The sequence below is a fragment of the Puma concolor genome, chromosome E1, assembly GCF_028749965.1.
Source record: "Puma concolor isolate L17-30 chromosome E1, mPumCon1.1.hap2, whole genome shotgun sequence".
NCBI lineage: Eukaryota > Metazoa > Chordata > Mammalia > Carnivora > Felidae > Puma > Puma concolor.
In genome coordinates, this window is record NC_141680.1 from 47,165,208 (window position 1) to 47,183,981 (window position 18,774).

At 40.0% G+C, this 18,774-nt stretch overlaps 1 protein-coding gene across 1 annotated transcript in view; it reads left to right on the forward strand.

Moving 5' to 3' along the window:
* Positions 1 to 8,500: 8,500 nt before the first annotated feature.
* LOC147574456 (EF-hand calcium-binding domain-containing protein 13-like) overlaps positions 8,501 to 18,774 on the forward strand; it is a 97,861-nt gene continuing 87,587 nt past the window's right edge. The window contains exons 1-2 of the mRNA XM_086687648.1: positions 8,501 to 10,181; positions 14,522 to 14,682. Of these exons, the coding sequence (XP_086543774.1) occupies positions 10,152 to 10,181; positions 14,522 to 14,682 (191 nt within the window). The 5' untranslated portion in view covers positions 8,501 to 10,151. The remainder of the gene's footprint in view (positions 10,182 to 14,521; positions 14,683 to 18,774) is intronic.

The window sequence follows — 18,774 nt, forward strand, 5'->3', positions numbered from 1 at the left end:
TACTTATTCATAGTTCCCTCACTTGCAACAAGTGCTCCCCCTTCCCAAGGACCCCCCCGGTCTTATCTCATTATAGCATTCACTCGAAGTCCAGAGTCTTGTCCTCTAAATAGGTCCTGGGGCAGAGGAGTCTTCTTGGATATAGTTCCTTACATTTGGCCACTAGAGTATAGTGCCTCTTAATCTGAAGTCCTGTGAGCTAAAGGAAAAAGCTATACGCTCTCTTCCTGCAACAACCAATTAAAATGGCAGGACAGATAGGGAGACATTCCAGTTTCAAGGGGCAGAAAACAGGTTTGCAGAAGCCCCCAGTCCATAGCAGTTCTGAAAGTCACTTGGGTATAGGCTGGCAATTCCATATGAAAGGCCTGGGAATAATTCTCCATGGATTTTCATTCTATCTTCTAGGCTTTTGGTTTTACCCTTGAAGCCATCTTTATTCCATTAAAGGTAGCATATATTTACATGGAAATAGTTTTCTCAGCCTGCTTCCTGCTTATAGAGCTTGAGGGTCCAAAGACGTCTTACCTTTTCATGCTCTGACTCCTTCAGCCCAAGCTGGCAGTGTTTCTGACAATTACAATACTCTTTAAAAAAAATTATGAATCTCCTGCAAATCTTTGGGTTTCAGTCCCATAAAATAAAAGCCCTACCCATAAATATCTTTGAGCTAAATCTTTTGCTACCTCGGGCTTCTGCAGAAGGACAAAAGCCTTAAGCTTCTTAGAAGCCATATTATTTGAATGAGAGGATCCAAGAAGCATAACCTTAAAATCTTTTGAGAGTCTTTTGCCTGTGATCTCTCCCTTAAGCCACCACTGGAATAAATGCCAGTGGAGCAGTAAAATAGAAGACTGTGTCCTTGCAACTATGGTTAGCAATATTCACCCTTGGGTGACCATCTCTGAACCTCTCGAATGTGAGAAATAAAATTCTATCTTGCTTAGGCCACTGTTATTTAGGGATTTTCTGTTAGGTGAAAGAATCTAATCCTAACTACTATACTCTTGGTGCTATTTGGTGAGCGTCTCTGAAACTGACTAATACAGTAACTAACTCATCAATAGACTCAGTACTAACAAACTACAAGTGCTCAAGATTGTGAAGCGTCCACAATCTGGTGATCAGACAGACTGAAACCATTATAATCCTTACACGTTAGAAGTTGATGCCTTATGAATAGATGGCAAATGGGCTCAGCTCATTAACAGAGGTGGACTGTAAACAGTGTGTGTGGGTAGGTGGGGAAGTAGGGAATGGAGGGTGGGGTGTTTACAAAAATAAAGGACATGGTCTCAGCACTCATTACTTACAGACTGTTGAGGGACATAAAACACGTAAATGTTAAAAGTACTAAAGAATGCCTACACAACAGGATTTGAGATATAAATGGGCACAAGTATCTCTGAAGTAATTAAATGTTTTAACATTTTTTGAGCACTGCATAAACATTTTTGAATTATCACAATTCTGAACGAATGAGAAAACTGAGGCTTAGAGAGCTTAGTTTGCCCCACTGCATACAGTAAATAATTAGGATAATTGACTCAATAATTGAACTTGCATAGATCCAGCTCTAAAGTCTACGCTGCTCACCACAATGTTAACAACGGAGAGCTCAGGTTGGCTCAATCAATGTGAATTTTACCTTTTTGAAAATTTACCTTTACACTTCAAATCATGAGCTTTAGGGGGAAAGTATTTGCAAAACGCTCTCCGCTTGACAGAACATTTACGACTGTAAATGTAGCAAAAACCTTAAAAATGATTAATTTCACTGTCTTGGATTCGTACAACGTTTTAGCGACATAATATTTGGGGCAAGCCGTGAAAAATCGCTTTGTGTCTTTTACCAGTAACATTTCATCTGCAGCATGCACACACACAAGAAATTGATCTTCGAAGAAACACAAAGCATCTCTTCCCAAAGTAAGCGTTAGTCCTCTGAAGGGCAGCCTGGAACCGATTTCAGCAAAGTGTCGGGACAAAGAGCTCTGCGCTGTTGTCCGGTACAGAGCGGTAGAAACCAAGAAGGATGGAATGCTTTCGAAGGCAGGGCGGGAAGTCTTCAAAGGATGGATACAGGATAAGCCTGAAAAGATGTCAGACTGGGGCGGGGCACTGCACCAGGGAAGGAAGAGAGCTGCAGGAAGGGTAGGGAGTGCGGGACGGACGGCGAAATCCAGGTGCCGGGAGGACAGCGCGCGGGGAGGAGCTCGCGTCTGGGCCGCCGAGCGGGGCCAGGTGAGGTCACAGGCCCTTGTAAGGTGGGGTAGAGCCGCGGGGCCGCAGCGCTGTCCAGTGGCGCGGAGGCGGCCGCTCCCGGCTGTCCCGGAGCCCCTGCGCGGTGGCGGAGGCGGTGGCGGTGGCGGTGCCCTGGGTCCCGCACTCTTCCAGCGCGGGCCGCTCAGTGGGCGGAGCGTCGGCCTCGGTCAGGTGACCTGGGGGCGGGGCTTCGTCGCGTGGGATCCCGGGAAGGCGGCGCAGCGAGAGCGCCGGGCCACGCGGGGGGCGGGGTCTGAGCGGCCTGCAGCTAGGACCTTCGCATCCCATGGGGCTAGGGCCTCCGCCCGTGAGGCGGGAGGAGGGGGACACCCTTGGGAGCCCGAGGGGGTTCACGGTGGGACCCCCCCCCCCCGGGGGACACAGGTGGAGAGGCAAGACTTGCCGAGGAGCGTGCCACCCGGTGCGAGGGACAAAGTGGAACAATTACGGAGATGGACGAAGGTTCCAGAAGGGGCAGCGATGTGACTGGGCGGGCGGGGCACTAAAGGGGCAGACGCGGCTGGATCCGATGGTGCCTCGGAAATGGTGGTGGTTCTAGAAGGGTGGAGGTCATGGTGGCTGGGAAGCTTCCCTGCTTCTTGAGCAAACCCTCAAACCTCTAGTAGAGCACTTGTTTTCATCTGGTGAGTGGTTTAACGTGTTTACAGGTCTACTCACTTTCTTCGCCAGAAGGCTAAACGAGCAGGGCCTGTTGGAATGTTCCACAGCACAGGTTCTTCCATGAAGTGGAAGTTCAGTCAGTATTGTTAAAGGTGGTAGTTGGGGGTGGTGCCGGTTGTGTGTGAACGTTAAGGGCAAAGGTGCAGTGAAGAGGTGTCTGCAGTTGCTGTTAATGGACGTTTGCGGTCATCGCTGCAAGGGAAGTGAGGGAGGAAGTGAGGGGGCGGCTTGGAAGGGAACCCAAATGGAAAGAGTAGAAAGTACTTTGCAGAAGGCTGTCGCCCTTGGGTGATGGGAGGGAAGCAGATGAGGAGGTGGTGGTAACTCAGCAAGTGAGAAAGTGCAGTTGTGAAAGCGCAATGCAAACATCAGAGCACTGAAAACAAAACAAAGTTAGATTCTCCATATTTCTGCCTAGCTGTGCCTCTGGGTTTACTAAGCAGCAGTGTAAATTTAGTGAAAGTATCCCTGGAGTTGGGAGTCAGGGACCTGAATTTTGCTACTATTTTGTGTACGTTGTGTGAGCAAATCACAATCTTTCTGTGTATCAGCTTCCTTATATATAATTAAGGTATTAGACCAGAAAGATTTCTTTTTTAAAAATGTTTATTTTTGAGAGAAAGAGAGTACAAGTGGGGCAGGGGCAGAGAGAGAGGAAGACGCAGAATCTGCAGCAGCCCCCAGACTCTGAATTGTCAGCACAGAGCCCGATGTGGGGCTCGAGCCCCCCCCCCCCCCCCCCAGTAAGATCATGAGCTGAGCCGAAGTCAGAAGCTTAACCCACTGAGCCACTCAGGCACCCCGACCAGAAAGATTTCTGAAATCATCCCAGCTCTGTTGTGGATTCTATGATTTCATGTAACAATAAGCACTCCTCCCCAACTTCATTTACGGCTTTTAAAGTTTATTTAAATTTCAATGTAGTTAACATAAAGTGTTAGTTTTAGGTGTACAATATTCAGCAATTGTATACATTACTTAGTGCTCATCATGATAAGTGTACTCTTAATCCCTTCAGCTATTTGACCCATTCTCTACCCACCTCCCCTCTTGTAACCATTAGTTTATTTTCTATAGTTAAGAGTGTTTCTTGGTTTGTCCCTTTTTTTCCCTTTGTTTCTTAACATATGAGTGAAATCTTGTGGTATTTGTCTTTTCTGACACATTTCACTTAGCATTATACTGTCTAGCTCCATCCGTGCTGTTGCAAATGGCAAGATTATTCATTCTTTTTTATGGCTGAGTAATATTCCTGTGTGTGTGTGTGTGTGTGTGTGTGTGTGTGTGTGTGTATGTGTGTATACCACCTCTTTATCCATCCATCTATCAATGGATAGATGGGCTGCTAACACTTGAGCTGCTTCCAAAATTTGGCTATTGTAGATAATGCTGCAGTAAACATAGGGGTGCATATAGTTTTAAAAAAAAATTTAATGTTTATTTTTGAGAGAGAGAGACCGAGCGCAAACAGGGGAGGGGCAGAGGGAAAGGGAGACACAGAATCTGAAGCAGGCTCCAGGGTCTGAGCTGTCAGTACAGAGACCAATCAATGTGGAGCTTGAACCCACAAACCATGAGACCATGACCTGAACCAAATTGGTTGCTTAACTGACTGAGCCGCCCAGGTACCCCCATATATCTTTTTGAATTACTGTTTTTGTATTCTTTGGGTAAATATCCAATCGTCTGATACTGGATCATATAGTAATTCTATTTTTAACTTTTTAAGGAAGCTCCATACTGTTTTCCATAGTGGCTGCACCAACTTGCATTCCCACCAACAGTGCACAAGGATTCCCTTTTCTCTATATCCTCACTAACATTTGTTTCTTGTGTTTTTGAATTTAGCCATTCTGACAGGTGTGATGTGATATCTCATTGTGCTTTTGATCTGTATTTCCCTGATGATGAGTGATGTTGAGCATCTTTTCATGTGTCTGTTGGCCATCTGTATGTCTCCTCCCCTAATTTTATTTTTTTTTTTCTTTTATTTTTTTTTTTTCTTTATTCTTTTTCTCACCCAGTGCTCATCCCAAAAGGTGCCCTCCTCAGTACCCATCACCCACCCTCTCCTCCCTCCCACCCCCCATCAACCCTCAGTTTGTTCTCAGTTCTCAACAGTCTCTTATGCTTTGGCTCTCTCCCACTCTAACCTCTTTTTTTTTTTTTTTTTTTTGTTCCCCTCCCCCATGGGTTTCTCTTAAGTTTCTCAGGATCCACATAAGAGTGAAACCATATGGTATCTGTCTTTCTCTGTATGGCTTATTTCACTTAGCATCACACTCTCCAGTTCCATCCACGTTGCTACAAAAGGCCATATTTCATTTTTTCTCATTGCCACGTAGTACTCCATTGTGTATATAAACCACAATTTCTTTATCCATTCATCCCCTAATTTTAATGTATGTGTTAAATTATAAAATTTTGAAAATTCTATACTCTGCCAAGGAATGGAAAACCCTTTAATAATAATATGACAGCTTGATCTACATGGGGACTGAATCAGTCATGATACTTAAAAAAATACTTGTTATGTATCAGACGGTTTTGAATTTCCTTCTTTTTGGGAGTTTTTGATGAATCAGATAGTGACCACCAAGATGTAAGGGAAAATGAGGAAAGACTGCGTATCTGGGAATGTGGTGGGCAGAACAAAGGTATGGGTGGTGGTGGTGGTTTTCTCTCTCGCTCTCCTAGTACTGCTGGGCCTAGAGGGTGAGTAGATGATCCCTTCTTGATTCTCATAGGTGCTTCCAGACATTTCTTCGTTCCGTTTTCAAAATGCTCAGTTTTGCATCTCGCATTATCAGATTATACCACCCACTACCACTCCTTGTTGCTTTAGTTAAATTTCAGCTCCTGGCTTTCTGCGGCTCTAACTGTACTCCTGTCATGATTCTTGTGACTTTAGCATTCATGTAGATGATCCTTCCAGTACTCTGATCTCTCAGTTCCTGTCTTCCTACGATTATTTCACCTTTCCTCAGTCACTTGTCCCTTTTTCGTATTCTCAGTATGAAAAATTAATTCTCAATTAATTTATTAATTATTGCTAATTTCTTACTGTGCCTTATTTGGAAATTAAGCTTTATTGTAGGTATTTGTGTTTAGGTAAAAACAATATATACTGGGTTTGGTACTCTGTAGTTTGAGGCTTCCATTGGGGGTCTGTGAACAGGTCTCCACGCATAAGGTGGGGGAATACTGTGTGCCATTCTCCAACCATCACATTCCTGTCTTTCAGGCTCACTCTGACTCTGATAATCCCTGGACCCCACCAGGATCTTCAGTCTACCTTTTTTTTTTTTTTTTTTAGATGTCACTCACCGTCTCTCATACTTATTTCCCACGCACCTACTCCGTTTGTTACATGGTCAATAATTAAAACCATTCCCTTTCATTTCCCCCCTTTTCCTTATCACATTATCAGTTCATTTTCCTTTCTTGGCTAAGTCATAATCTTAGATTAAATCTAGATCTCTGCATTGAACACAGCTAGAGAAAAAAACCACAACCGTGCTTCCTGGTTTCACTTTAAATTCACTGTCCTTTCCTCAAGGGACCCTTGAGGCTGCCCAGCAACTTTATCAGGTACCCCTGGGCTACTAATTCTTCCATTCTCCTCGATGACTGTTATATAACAATACCTCTGTCCTCAAACCTCTAGCATCTTCTCTCACATCCTTGTTCTCAGTTGATTATGCTGCTTCCTGTTTCACTAAGAAAACTAAAGCAATCGAGAGCAGCTGGCTGGCTCAGTCAGTAAAGCATATGAGTCTTGATCTCAGGGTTGTGGTTTCAAGCCCCACATTGGGTGTGGAGCCTACTTAAAAGCATATATATATATGAAATAATAAACGCTTATCTATATATCAAATAATAAAAGAGAACTCAGCAATCAGATGATTTCCATCTTAAAATAAAAGTTTATATAATATAGATATTAAATAATAAAAGAAAACTCACTGCAATCAGATGATTTTCACAAGCCTCTACAACCACATCTGCTTACTTGGTCTTCATGTAATTAAGCCCAATTACTCTGTCATGTCTCCTATTCTTATAAGTATATTCTCAGCTAAGGACAGACCCTGCCCTTGTGCCCTAAATCTCATCTCCTTTATCCTACTTGAGAATATTGTTTCAGTAATTCTCCCGTCCAGTGTGATCAATTTTTGCTTCTCTACTAGATTATTCTTATCAGCATATGAACATGCCTTTATTTTCCCCCATCTTCAACCCTCGTAACCCCTTTGCCCCTCAGCTACTACCTCATTTCTTTTCCCCTTTAAAGCATACTCTTTGAAAGAGTCCTCTTCTGTTTGTCTCTGTTTTCTCTCCTCCGTTCTCTCTTGAACTCACTCCAAGGACATTATTTCCTTACCATACTACCCAAATGGCTCCTCTTAGGGTCGTTGGTGTCCTCCATGTTGGAAAACCTAATCAGCCATTCAGTACTCCTCTCACTTCACCTGTTGGCAGCATTTGTCACAGCTGATTACTCATTCTTCTTTTTTTTGAAATTTACTTTGAGAGACAGAGAGAGCGAGCAGGGTAGGGGCAGAGAGAGAGGGAAAGAGAGAATCCCAAGCAGGCTCTGCACTGTCAGTGCAGAGCCTGATGAGGGGCTGGACCTCATGAACCTTGAGATCATGACCTGAGCTGAAATCAAGAGTCAGACCCTTAACCAACTGAGCCACCCAGGCAATTGCTCATTCTTCTTTTGGAGTACTTTTTTCCACTTGGCTTTTAGGAATCTAGCCCCACCTGGTTATCCTCTTTGTGACGACTAGAGTGATCCTTTCAGAAAGGACTTTACATCATGTCATCTCCCTTCTCAAAACGGTCTCATGGCTTCCCATCTCAGAGCACAAGCCAGAGTTTTTACAATGATTTAAGGGCCCTCTATTTCTGCCCCCCTTCCTTGACCCCTCTGATCCCCACTTCTTTCACTTTGCTTTTTCTGCTTCAGCTTTATGGGCTTTCCCACTGTTCCTTGAACAATGAAGCTGCTTCTTACTTCTGAGCCTAGGTACTTGCTTTTCTCTGGCTGAAGTGCTGTCCCCTAAGATATTCATTGGCTTCCTACTTTCATTCCTTCAGATCTGTATGCACAAGTCTCCCTCTCAGTAAGGTCTTTCTTGGCTACCCTATCTGTTCCCTGCTTCTCTTCTTTAACATCGTACTTCACTTTTTTCCCTGCTTTACATTTTTTTCCCCTTTAGTACTTATCACAGATAACATACTACATATTTTACTTATTTATTTTATTGTCTCTCCTTCACTAGGATGTAAGCTCCATGAGGAGCCGGATAAATAAACAGGATTTATTTTTTCCTGTTTTTTCACTGCTGTATCCCTGTTGTCTCTGTTTTCAGCCTGGAAGAGAGCCTAGTACATAGTAAGCATGCAGTATATATGTGTTGAATTCATGGATGGAGAGACAAACAGATAGATTGGACAAGAGAAATACAACTTCATTTCTCTTGGTTTGTCCTTCAAGTTCATATATGTATCATAGGATTGAAAGACTTGAGACATCTTTTGTCAGATTTATGGGGAAGGGACTTCCTGTACTATTTTTTCTCTTAGCTTGGAGAGGGTTATGTAGTATTTGATTCATCCAGCAGATTAAAACCAGTCAACTTTTTGATAGGTCAAAAATTATGAAACAATTCTTCCTTTCGTGGTTCATTTAAATAAAGCTTACTGTGCTTAATTAGGTACTTTGATAAGAAGCTGTTGGTGAGTAATCTCCATAAGGAAGACATGCCTTCTCTCTTTTCCTTTCCTTTCCTTTCCTTTCCTTTCCTTTCCTTTCCTTTCCTTTCCTTTCCTTTCCTTTCCTTCTTCCCTCCTCCCTCTCTTCCCCCCTTCTTTCTTTCCTTCCTTTTATACATATAGCATTGTGCTTGTTATTGTGAGAAATAGTTCAAAGAATGATAAGATACCAATCCATTCATTTCAGTCCATCCATGAAATTTAGGTTATAGTTGATATAGGAGATGTATATGTGGCAAATAAAAATATAAGGCAAATGATTAATGCCAGTTGAGTAGTGAAGACAGTTACAATGGTGGAGACCATACTATACCAAATAGTTGCTGAGTAAAGATTGAGCTCATTAGAGAAGACCTCGAAGAGGTAACATCGAGTGGGTTGCTGGGGAAATCTGCATAGCCACCTAATGTCTTCTGAGATGGCTATTTGTCACATGGTTTCATTGGATTTTTAACATGGTTTGAATTCCAGGAATGTTGGACATACCACATTCAGCAGTAATTAGTATAACATTTCAGAAGTAAGTGATTTTAAAGTACTATCTCTGTTAAGAATATTAATACTTGCAGTTAAACTTCATGGTATGAAAATGACCCTGATCATTGTAACAATGTAATATAACTAGCAATGTAATAAATAGCACATCCACTGTAACTCAGATAGAAGTAAAAAAAGCCTGTGAAAATGCGAGGAATTTTGAAAATTGGTTGGTATGTGATGTGGAAGTCTTTGATTTAAAACAGGCTGAGGCATCTTTTGTTTACAATAGTATTTTTTTGAGAGGCGATGTTATAGGGTGCTGAAGACCACGGCTCTTGAGTTAGGCTGTCTGACTTCAAATTCTGACTCCGTTATTTGTTGCCGGTTTAATCTTGGACAACTTGATCTGAGTCTTTATTTTCCTCATCTGTAAAATAAAGATAATGATAATTCCTTAAAAAATATCTGTAAGGAATAAATGAAATAATTTATGTTAAAGTGTTCATCATAATGTCTAGTGTATAGTAAGCATTTAATAACATTGGGAATTGCTGCTATGTTAGTAGTTCTGTTTCTCTGGGTTTATTTGAATAAATAAATATAAGTGGATTTCTCTGCCTTTTATGTCATTTGTTTTGGATTTCTCTACTTCTTATACCACAAAAGGTAAAATTAAGGGACAGTGTGATCTCCTGTGAATTACAATCTGCTAACTGCTTTTTCTAGTTTTTGTACACGTATATGGCTTGGGGAATATCTATTTGGTATTATACTGTGTTACATTGCAGGGATAACCAGGTAGGTAAATGTAATTAAGTCTCTTAAGCAGGCATATGATTTTTTTCTTATCTTTTTTTTTGGCAGGAAATCCTTTTGTGCTCATTCATACTTGTTCATCAAGACCTTTGAGTCCTCAAGGGCCGAATTTACCTCTAAACTGAAAAATGGAAAGTAAAGTACCTTTATTCTGCCAGGTATTTTTTTTTCAAAAACAGTTTCTAAAGGCTGCTGCTGCTGCTGCTGCTGCTGCTGCTGCTTCTTCTTCTTCTTCTTCTTCTTCTTCTTTAAAAATAGTTTACATTAAAAAATTAGTTTATGTTTATCTCACACCCATAATCAGTAAGCAGATTCATAGAGCAATATAGTTATAGGATCTTTTAATAACTAAGGTGAGTTTTGAGTTCTTTTAGTGGGCATATAATGAACTTTCATCCCAGCAATATCAAGAGGTCTGTGGTGTATGTTGAGAGTATTTTGCGGGGTAGGGGACTGGGATAATTTTTTGGGAGAATAAAGGATTTAAACCCACATAAATGGTTGTAGGTAACATAATTAATGATGTGGGAGTCTAACCAGAAGGTAATCTAAAAGATACCAAGTGTCTCTAGCCTTCTTCCCTGTGATTCAGGGGATGTTCTTATCCACTGGCCGGTATTGTGTCAAACAAAAAACAAACCCGGACTTAGTAAGGAGAGACTTTATTTGAAAGGATTATTCCAAGGGAGGAAAGGGACTATTTATTGAAATAGGAGAGGGAAGGCTGTGACCATAAGATCCTCAAGGAGCTCAAGGGCCAGGCAAAAATGGCTTTTCTTTCATGGAGAGGAGTCAACAAGGCTAGGAACTGGATTTGGGGAAGTGGGATGAAAGAGTGGCATGATGAGATAAACAGATCAGAGAATATTATAGGGGCCTGGAGGAAGGAGGAAAGCTTAACCACAGTTTGGCTAATAATCCTTCTGTTCTAATTAATCAGTGGGGTTAAAACAGTTTAGCTAATCATTCGTAGAACAAAGAAAAGGAATTTTGAAGGTATTTGGCCTCGTCATAGGTAAACAAGGGGGGCATCTGTGAGTTTTATCTAAAGCTTATGGGGGGGGGAAGGGTGATTCCTTGCAGCAGGCCATTTTCCAGAACACAAAGGGGTAAAGGGATTCCTTTAATCTTCACTGTTTTCCAGGAGCACAAGGCTCAGGAAAAATTCAACATTGTCAACTCAGAGTCTTAACCTTTTAAATTTATGCTTTCAATGGATCTGGTGCTACCATATGACATGTACCTATACTGTAATCCGAAAGAAATTTAAAAAAAATTTTTTTAACGTTTATTTATTTATTTTGAGAGAGAGCACATGTGCGCTAGAGAGAATATGAGTGGGAGAGGGGCAGAGAAAAGTAGAGAGAGGATCCCAAGCAGGCTCTGTGCTGTCAGCAGACAGTGTGGTGTGAGTCTGGATCTCACAAACTGTGAGATCATGACCTGAGCTGAAATCAAAAGTTAGGGGCACCTGGGCAGCTCAGTCGGTTAAGCATCCATCTTTGGTTCAGATCATGATCTCATGGTTCTTGGGTTCAAGCCCCACGACGGGCTATGTGCTGACAGCTCAGAGCCTGGAGCCTGCTTTGGATTCTGTGTCTTCCTCTCTCTCTGCCTCTCTCCCACTCATCTGTGTCTCTTTTTCTCTCAAAAATAAATAAACATTAAAAAAATTAAAAACAAAAGTCAGATGTTTAACCAACTGAACCACTCAGGCGCCCCCCCACCCCCGCAAAAAGAAAAACAAAACAATTTCAAGGCTTCTTGCTAAGTACCAAGATGTGTGATATGTCTACTAACCTGTTCCACTTTTTTATACCTAATACTTAGTTGATTGTATCCTCATGAGCTGATTTGGAAGCGCTGATTCTTAAAAGTTAAAATAATTAACAGTATTAATATATCATACCAGTTTGTCTTCCTTAGGCTGTATAGTTTATACTTCACAGACGGTTCACCTTTAACCACAGAATTTCAGAGATTATTTTCTTCCTTTTCTGTATCATCAAAGTTTCTGTTCACTATTTGACTGCTTCTGTTCATCTGGTCTTTGATAACAGGTTTTTGTGCCTCTCTGTCTTTTTAGATCTTCCTCCTTTTAGTTTCCTGGTTTCTGTTTTGAGTCATTTTTCTCAACATCTCTAGGAAACTTTTCATCATTCCTAATAAATATTAGGGCAGCAAATCAGATTGCCTTTTTGAAGCAGGTTGTTAAAGGTGTGCCTCTGTTGTAAGATGAATGTATGCAGACCCTAAAAGTCACTGAAATAGTTCCCTTAATTTACATTTTGTGTAGAAATAGAGATTCTCTAAACCCCTTTAGTGATCTGCTTTATACATTGCCTTTGTAATTTGTTCAGGGGTTAAAAACTAATATACCTTTGATCAGCTAGATGCAGTCCAGTTGTTTTAAGCAAGCAGCCATTTTTTTTTTTTAAGTTTATTTATTTTTGAGAGAGAGAGAGAGAGAGAAAGTGAGGATGAACAGTGGAGGGGCAGAGAGAGAGAAGGAGAGAGAGAATCCCAAGCAGGCTCTGCACTGTCAGCAAAGAGCCCAATGCAGGGCTCGAACTCATGAACTGTGAGATCATGTCCTAAGCTGAAACCAAGAGCTGGATGCTTAACCCACTGAGCTACCCAGATGACCTGCAAACAGCCGCATTTCAAAAGAGTATATTTCTGACTTCATTCCTCTTTTTCTAAACATGTTCATTGCTCCTAGGCTCTAGTTCCTTTTTTGGAGGGGGAGGTGTCTGTTTAGAAGCAATATAGCTGCTTTATTTTTTTTCTCGATAGACTTTTATTTTTTAGAGCAGTTTTAGATTCACAGCAAAGTTGAGTGGGGAGTTTCCATATACTCCCTGCCTCTATACATGTGCAGCCTCCTCCACTATCAACATCCTACACCACCGTGGTACATTTGTTACAATCAATAAACCTACACGGACATATCTTTATCACCCAAAGTCCATACTTTACATTGGGGTTGATTCAGTATTGTGCATTCTGTGAGTTTGGACAAACGTATAGTGACATGTAGCCATTATTATAGTATATAGAATAGTTTCACTGCCCTACATATCTTCTGTGCTCTGCTTATTCGTTTTCCCCCTCCTCCACTGACTACCGCTGGTCTCTGTAGTCTTCATAGTTTAACCTATTCAGAATGTCGTATAGTTGGAATCATATAGTATGTAGCCTTTGCAGATGGGCTTATTTTACTTAGCGATACGTATTTAAGTTTCCTCCGTGTCTTTTCATGGCTTGATAGTTCCTTTCTTTTTAGTGCCAGATAGTATTCCATTTTCTAGATGTACCACAGTTCCTGTACGGAATCTACTGCCATTCATCTGGTGAAGGGCACTGTTTTTTTCCCCAAGTTTTGGCAATTCTGAAGAAAGCTGTTTTAAGCATCTGTGTGCAGGTTTTTGTGTGGATATATGTTTTCTACTCCTTTGGTAAATACCAATAAGGTGTAATTGCTGCCAAATATGGTATAAGTATGTTTAGTACTGTCTTTCAAAGTGGTCGTACCATTTTGCATTCCCACCAGCAATGAATAAGAAAGAGCTCCTCTTGCTCCACATCCTTGCCAGCATTTGGTTTTGTCAGTATTTTGGATTTGGCCATTTGAACAGATGTGTAGTGGTATCTTGATGTTTTAATTTGCACTTTCCTATTGACATGATGTTGAGCAAATGATCTTTTCCTTTGCTTGTTTGCCATCTGCACGTCTTCTTTGGTAAGATGTCTGTTAAGATCTTTTGCCCACTTTTAAGTTGGGTTGTGCTTTTTCTTATTGTTAAGTGTTCTTTGTACATATTTTTGAATATACAGAATAACAGTACTTTGAGTACAGCCCATTATCAGATATGTCTTTTGTAAGTATTTACTCTCAGTCTGTGGCTTGTCTTCTCATCCTCTTGATAGTGGATGTAGAGAAGAGTTTTTATTTCTTTTTAATTATTTTTTTAAGTTTTACTTTATATATTTTTAATTTGCATCCAAGTTAGTTAGCGTATAGTGCAATAGTGATTTCAGGAGGAGATTCCTTAATGCCCCTTACCCATTGAGCCCATCTCCCCTCCCACAACCCCTCCAGTAACCCTTTATTTGTTCTCCATATTTAAGAGTCTCTTATGGTTCGTCCCCCTCCCTGTTTTTATATTATTTTCACCTCCCTTCCCTTATGTTCATGGAGAAGAGTTTTTAATTTAATGAAGTAATTTAAAGATGCCTTAAGAACTAGATTCCACAACTGTTAGGTATGTTCACGAATGCTGGGCATAATGCACTAAGGATAGTTGGTGACATTTAGAACATGAACCTAATCTGAACGAATGCACTGATAATTAAATCCTTTTCAACAAAATTCTGTCTGGTAGCATCACTTTAGAGAAAATATTTATCTACGATGAATTATTTGACCCGGAAGGTCATACTGAACTCACTTGTGCAAAGAGAACACGGTTGACTGTGGCTCTTGGTTACTCCCCAGGCAGAAGAAAATAGCGATTTATCAGATGAAGGCTGCAGTTCTCTTGCAACCAACTTGCCATCGAGACATATTGACAACAAGACAGACGTCAAGTTTTCTCAAATGACACAGAAGACAATTTCACATGAAATTAGGGGTTTGAGGCTAGAGCACAAAAAAAGGTAAGTTAAACTCTGAACTCACTTAATTGAATTATACTGCTGCAAGCTTGAGAGAACCAAAAATGTAGCTCCTATGTTCTCATAAGGTGCTAAATGTGGAGGATCATGCATATTTGTGGCCTTTCTTTTGGTATAGTTTTAACTCCTAGGTAGCCGTTCTTTTCATTTTTTTTCTCATTTCTCTCACAGCTATGTGGAAACCTCTAAGCCACCATGGGCTTCTAGTTATAGCAGAGCAATTATCCATATGCCTGCAAGTTTGTCTTTTTTGACAAAATAATGTATTTAAGTCTACAATGTGAAGATTTGATATATATTTACATTGTGAAATGATTACCACCTTTTACTCATTTCACATATTTACCTTATTTACTTAACTATGTTGGTGAGAACACTTAGGTTCTACTCTCTTAGCAAATTTCCATTGTGCAATATAGTGTTATCAACTATAGCCATAATGTTATGCATTAGGCCCACAGACCTTATTTACCTTTTAACTGAAAGTTTCTACCCTTTACCAGCCTCTCCCTTTTCTTATTTCCCCCACCTCCATCCCCAGAAACCACCCTTCTACTCTCTGTTTCTATGAATTTGGCTTTTTTAGAGTCCACATATATATAAGATCATCCAGTATTTGCCTTTCTATGTCTGACCTATTTTACTTCACATGATGCCCTCAAGGTCCATCCATGTTGCATGGCTGGGTAGTATTCCTGTGTGTGTGTGTGTGATGACACATCTTTAGCCATTTATCTGTTGATTGACATTTATATTGTTTCCATACCTTGGCTGTTGTGAATAATGCTGTGATGAATCTAGGAGTGCAGATATCTCTTTGAGAGTGTTTTCATTGCCTTCAGATATATAGCCAGAAATGGAATTGCAAGATCGTATTGTAGTTATATTTTTAATTTTTTGAGGAAACTCCACATTGTTTTCCATAGCGGCTGCACCAATTTACATGCCCACCAGCAGTGCACAAGTGTTTCCTTTCCTCCACATTCTTGCCAATACTTGTTTCTTGTCTCCTTGAAAACAGCTATTCTAACAGGTGTGAGATGATACGTCATTATGGTTTTGATTTGCATTTCCCTGATGATGAGCGATTGTGAGCCATTTCATGTACCTGTCGGCCATTTGTATGTCTTTTTTTGGAAAAATGTCTATTCAAGTCCTTTTAAAATTGGATTATTTATGTTATTGAGTTGTATGAATTCCTTGTATATTTGAATATTAACTCATCAGATATATGGTTTGCAAATATTTTCTCCCATTGTATAGATTCCCTTTTCATTTTGCTGATGGTTTCCTTTGCTGTCCAGAAACTTTTTAGTTTTATGTAGTCCCGCTTGTTAATTTTCCTTTTGTTGCCTTTGCTTTTTGTGTCAAATCCAAAACATTGTCCAATGTCGAAGAGCTTACTATGTTCTACAAGTGTTACTATTTCCTTTTCAAAATTGCTTTAGCTCTTTGAGGTCTCTTGTGATTCTATACAAATTTTAGGATTATTTATTCTACTTCTGTGCAAAAAATGCCAGTGGAATTTGGACAGGAATTGCATTTAATATATAAATCACTTTGGGTAGTATAAGACATTTAAAAAATATAATTCTTCCAGTCCACAAACACAAAACATCCTGCCATTTATTTGTGTCTTCTTCAGTGTTTTTCATTAATGTTTTATGGTTTTCGGTGTACTCATCTTTCACCTCCTTGGTTAAATCTGTTTCTAAGTATTTTGTTTTTTGATGCTATTGTAAATGGGATTGTTTTCTTAATTTATCTTTCTGATAGTTTCTTGTTAGTGTATAGAAATACAACTGATTTTTGTCTATTGATTTTGTAATCTGTTTGACTTGGGTACAGATCAGAGGTTCCCATGACCCCTACTCAGGTTTAATTAATTACTAGAGCATCTCACAGAACTCAGGGAAACATTTATGTTCAGCAGTTTATTAAAGGACATGACTGAGTATACAGAAGAATAGTCCCATGAAGATATTCATTGGGTGAGGTTTGGGAGGGTTCCAAGCACAGGAGCTTCTGTCCCCATGGGGTTGGGGTGTGTCACCCTCCTAGTCTGTGGATGTGTTCACCAACCTAGAAGTTCTCCAGAGAGGGGAAGGGGACTGGAAATGGAATTAATAATTGATCCTACCTACATGAATAAGCCTCCATAAAAATCTCAATAGTATAGGCCTGTTCAGAGATCTTCCAGGTTGGTAAACACCTCCACATACCAGGAGGCTGATGTCCTCCCAAATCCTTGGGGACAGAAGCTCCTGTGCTAAGATCCTGCCAGACATTGCCCTATGTATCCCTTCATCTGGCTATTCACCTGTATCTTTTATCATATTTAAAAAAGTAAACTGGTAAAAATATGTAACTATTTTTCTAAGTTCTGTGAGCTCTTCTAGCAAATTAATCAACTCCAAAGAGGGTCTTTTGGGAGCCTCTCATTTATAGGTGATGAGTCCGAAGCACAGGTCACAATCTGGAGTTGTGATTGGCACAAGTGGGGTGGGAGCAGCCTTGTGGGACAGATCCCTTAACCTGTGGAATCTGACAGTATATCCAAGTAGATAGTGTTAGAATTGAGGTAAATTGTAGGACCCAGTTGGTGCGGCAGAGAATTGCTTGGTGGTGGGGAAGAATACCTCACACATCTGGTGTCAGAAGTGTTGTGAGTGTGGTAGTCGTGGAGGAGTAAAGGGGAAACACAGAAGAAGAATGGGTTTTTCCCTATCACATGTGGGGTATCACATTTACTGTTTTGCCTATGTTGAACCATCCTTGAATTCCAGAAATAAATCCCACTAGATCATGGTCTATGATCCTCTTAATGTACAATTGAAATATTAGTACATTGTACTAATACTGTACAATATTAGTATTGTACTAATTAGTATTAATATTGTATTGTACTAATATAATGTACTATTGAAATATTGTGTTGAGAATTTTTGCATCTATGTTTATCAGGGATATTGGATGGCAGATTTCTTTTCTTGTAGTGTCCTTGTCTGGTTTTGTTACCTGTAATGTTGGCCTCATAAAACAAGTTTGGAAGTGTTCCCTCCTGTTCAGTTTTTGGGAAGAGTTTGAGAAGGATTGGTGTTAATTCTAAATGTTTAGTAGAAATCACCAGTGAAGCCATGTTGGACTTTGTGGGGAGGTCTTTGATTACTGATTCAATCTCCTTACTCATAATTGGTCTGTTCACATTTTCTATGTCTTCATGATTCAGTCTTGTATGTTTCTAGAAATTTATAAATTTCTTTTAGGTTATCTAATTTGTTGGCATATAATTGTTCATAGTAATTTCTTATGAGCTTTAGTGTTTCTGTTATCAGTTGAATGTCTCCTCTTTATTTCTGATTTTGAGACTTTTCTTTTTTTCTTAGTCTAGTAAGATTTGTCAGTTTTGGTTATTTTTTCAAAAGACAAACTCTTAGCTTCTTTTATCTTTTCTATTGTCTTTTTAGTCTATATTTCTGAGCTTGGTTATTTCCTTCCTTCTATTAACTTTGGGCTTAGTTCCTTTTTTCCTTCCAGTTCCTTGAGGTATAAAATTAAGTTGTTTATTCGAGATCTTTCTTTTTTCTTTTTTTTAAGTTTTATTTTTTAACGTTTATTCATTTTTGAGACACAGAGACAGAGTGTGAGTGGGGGAGGGGCAGAGAGAGAGGGAGACACAGAATCCAAAGCAGGCTCCAGGCTCTGTGCTATCAGCTGTCATGTGAGATCATGACCTGAGCCGATCGGACTCTCAACCAACTGAGCCACCCAAGTGCCCCTCTTTTTTCTTGATGTAGGTGTTTATCTCTATAAACATTTTTCTTAGAACAGCTTTTGCTGCATCCAGTCAGTTTTGGTATATTGTGTTTTCATTTACTTTGTCTCCAGGTATTTTTTATTTCCCTTTTGATTTTCTCTTTGACCAATTGGTTGTTCAGGAACATATTGTTTAATCGTTACATATGTGATTTTTTTCAGGTTTTTTTCTTGTAATTGATTTATTGTTTTATACCTTTGTGGTCACAGAAGATGTTTGATATGATTTCAATCTTCTTAAGATTTTATTTTATTTTT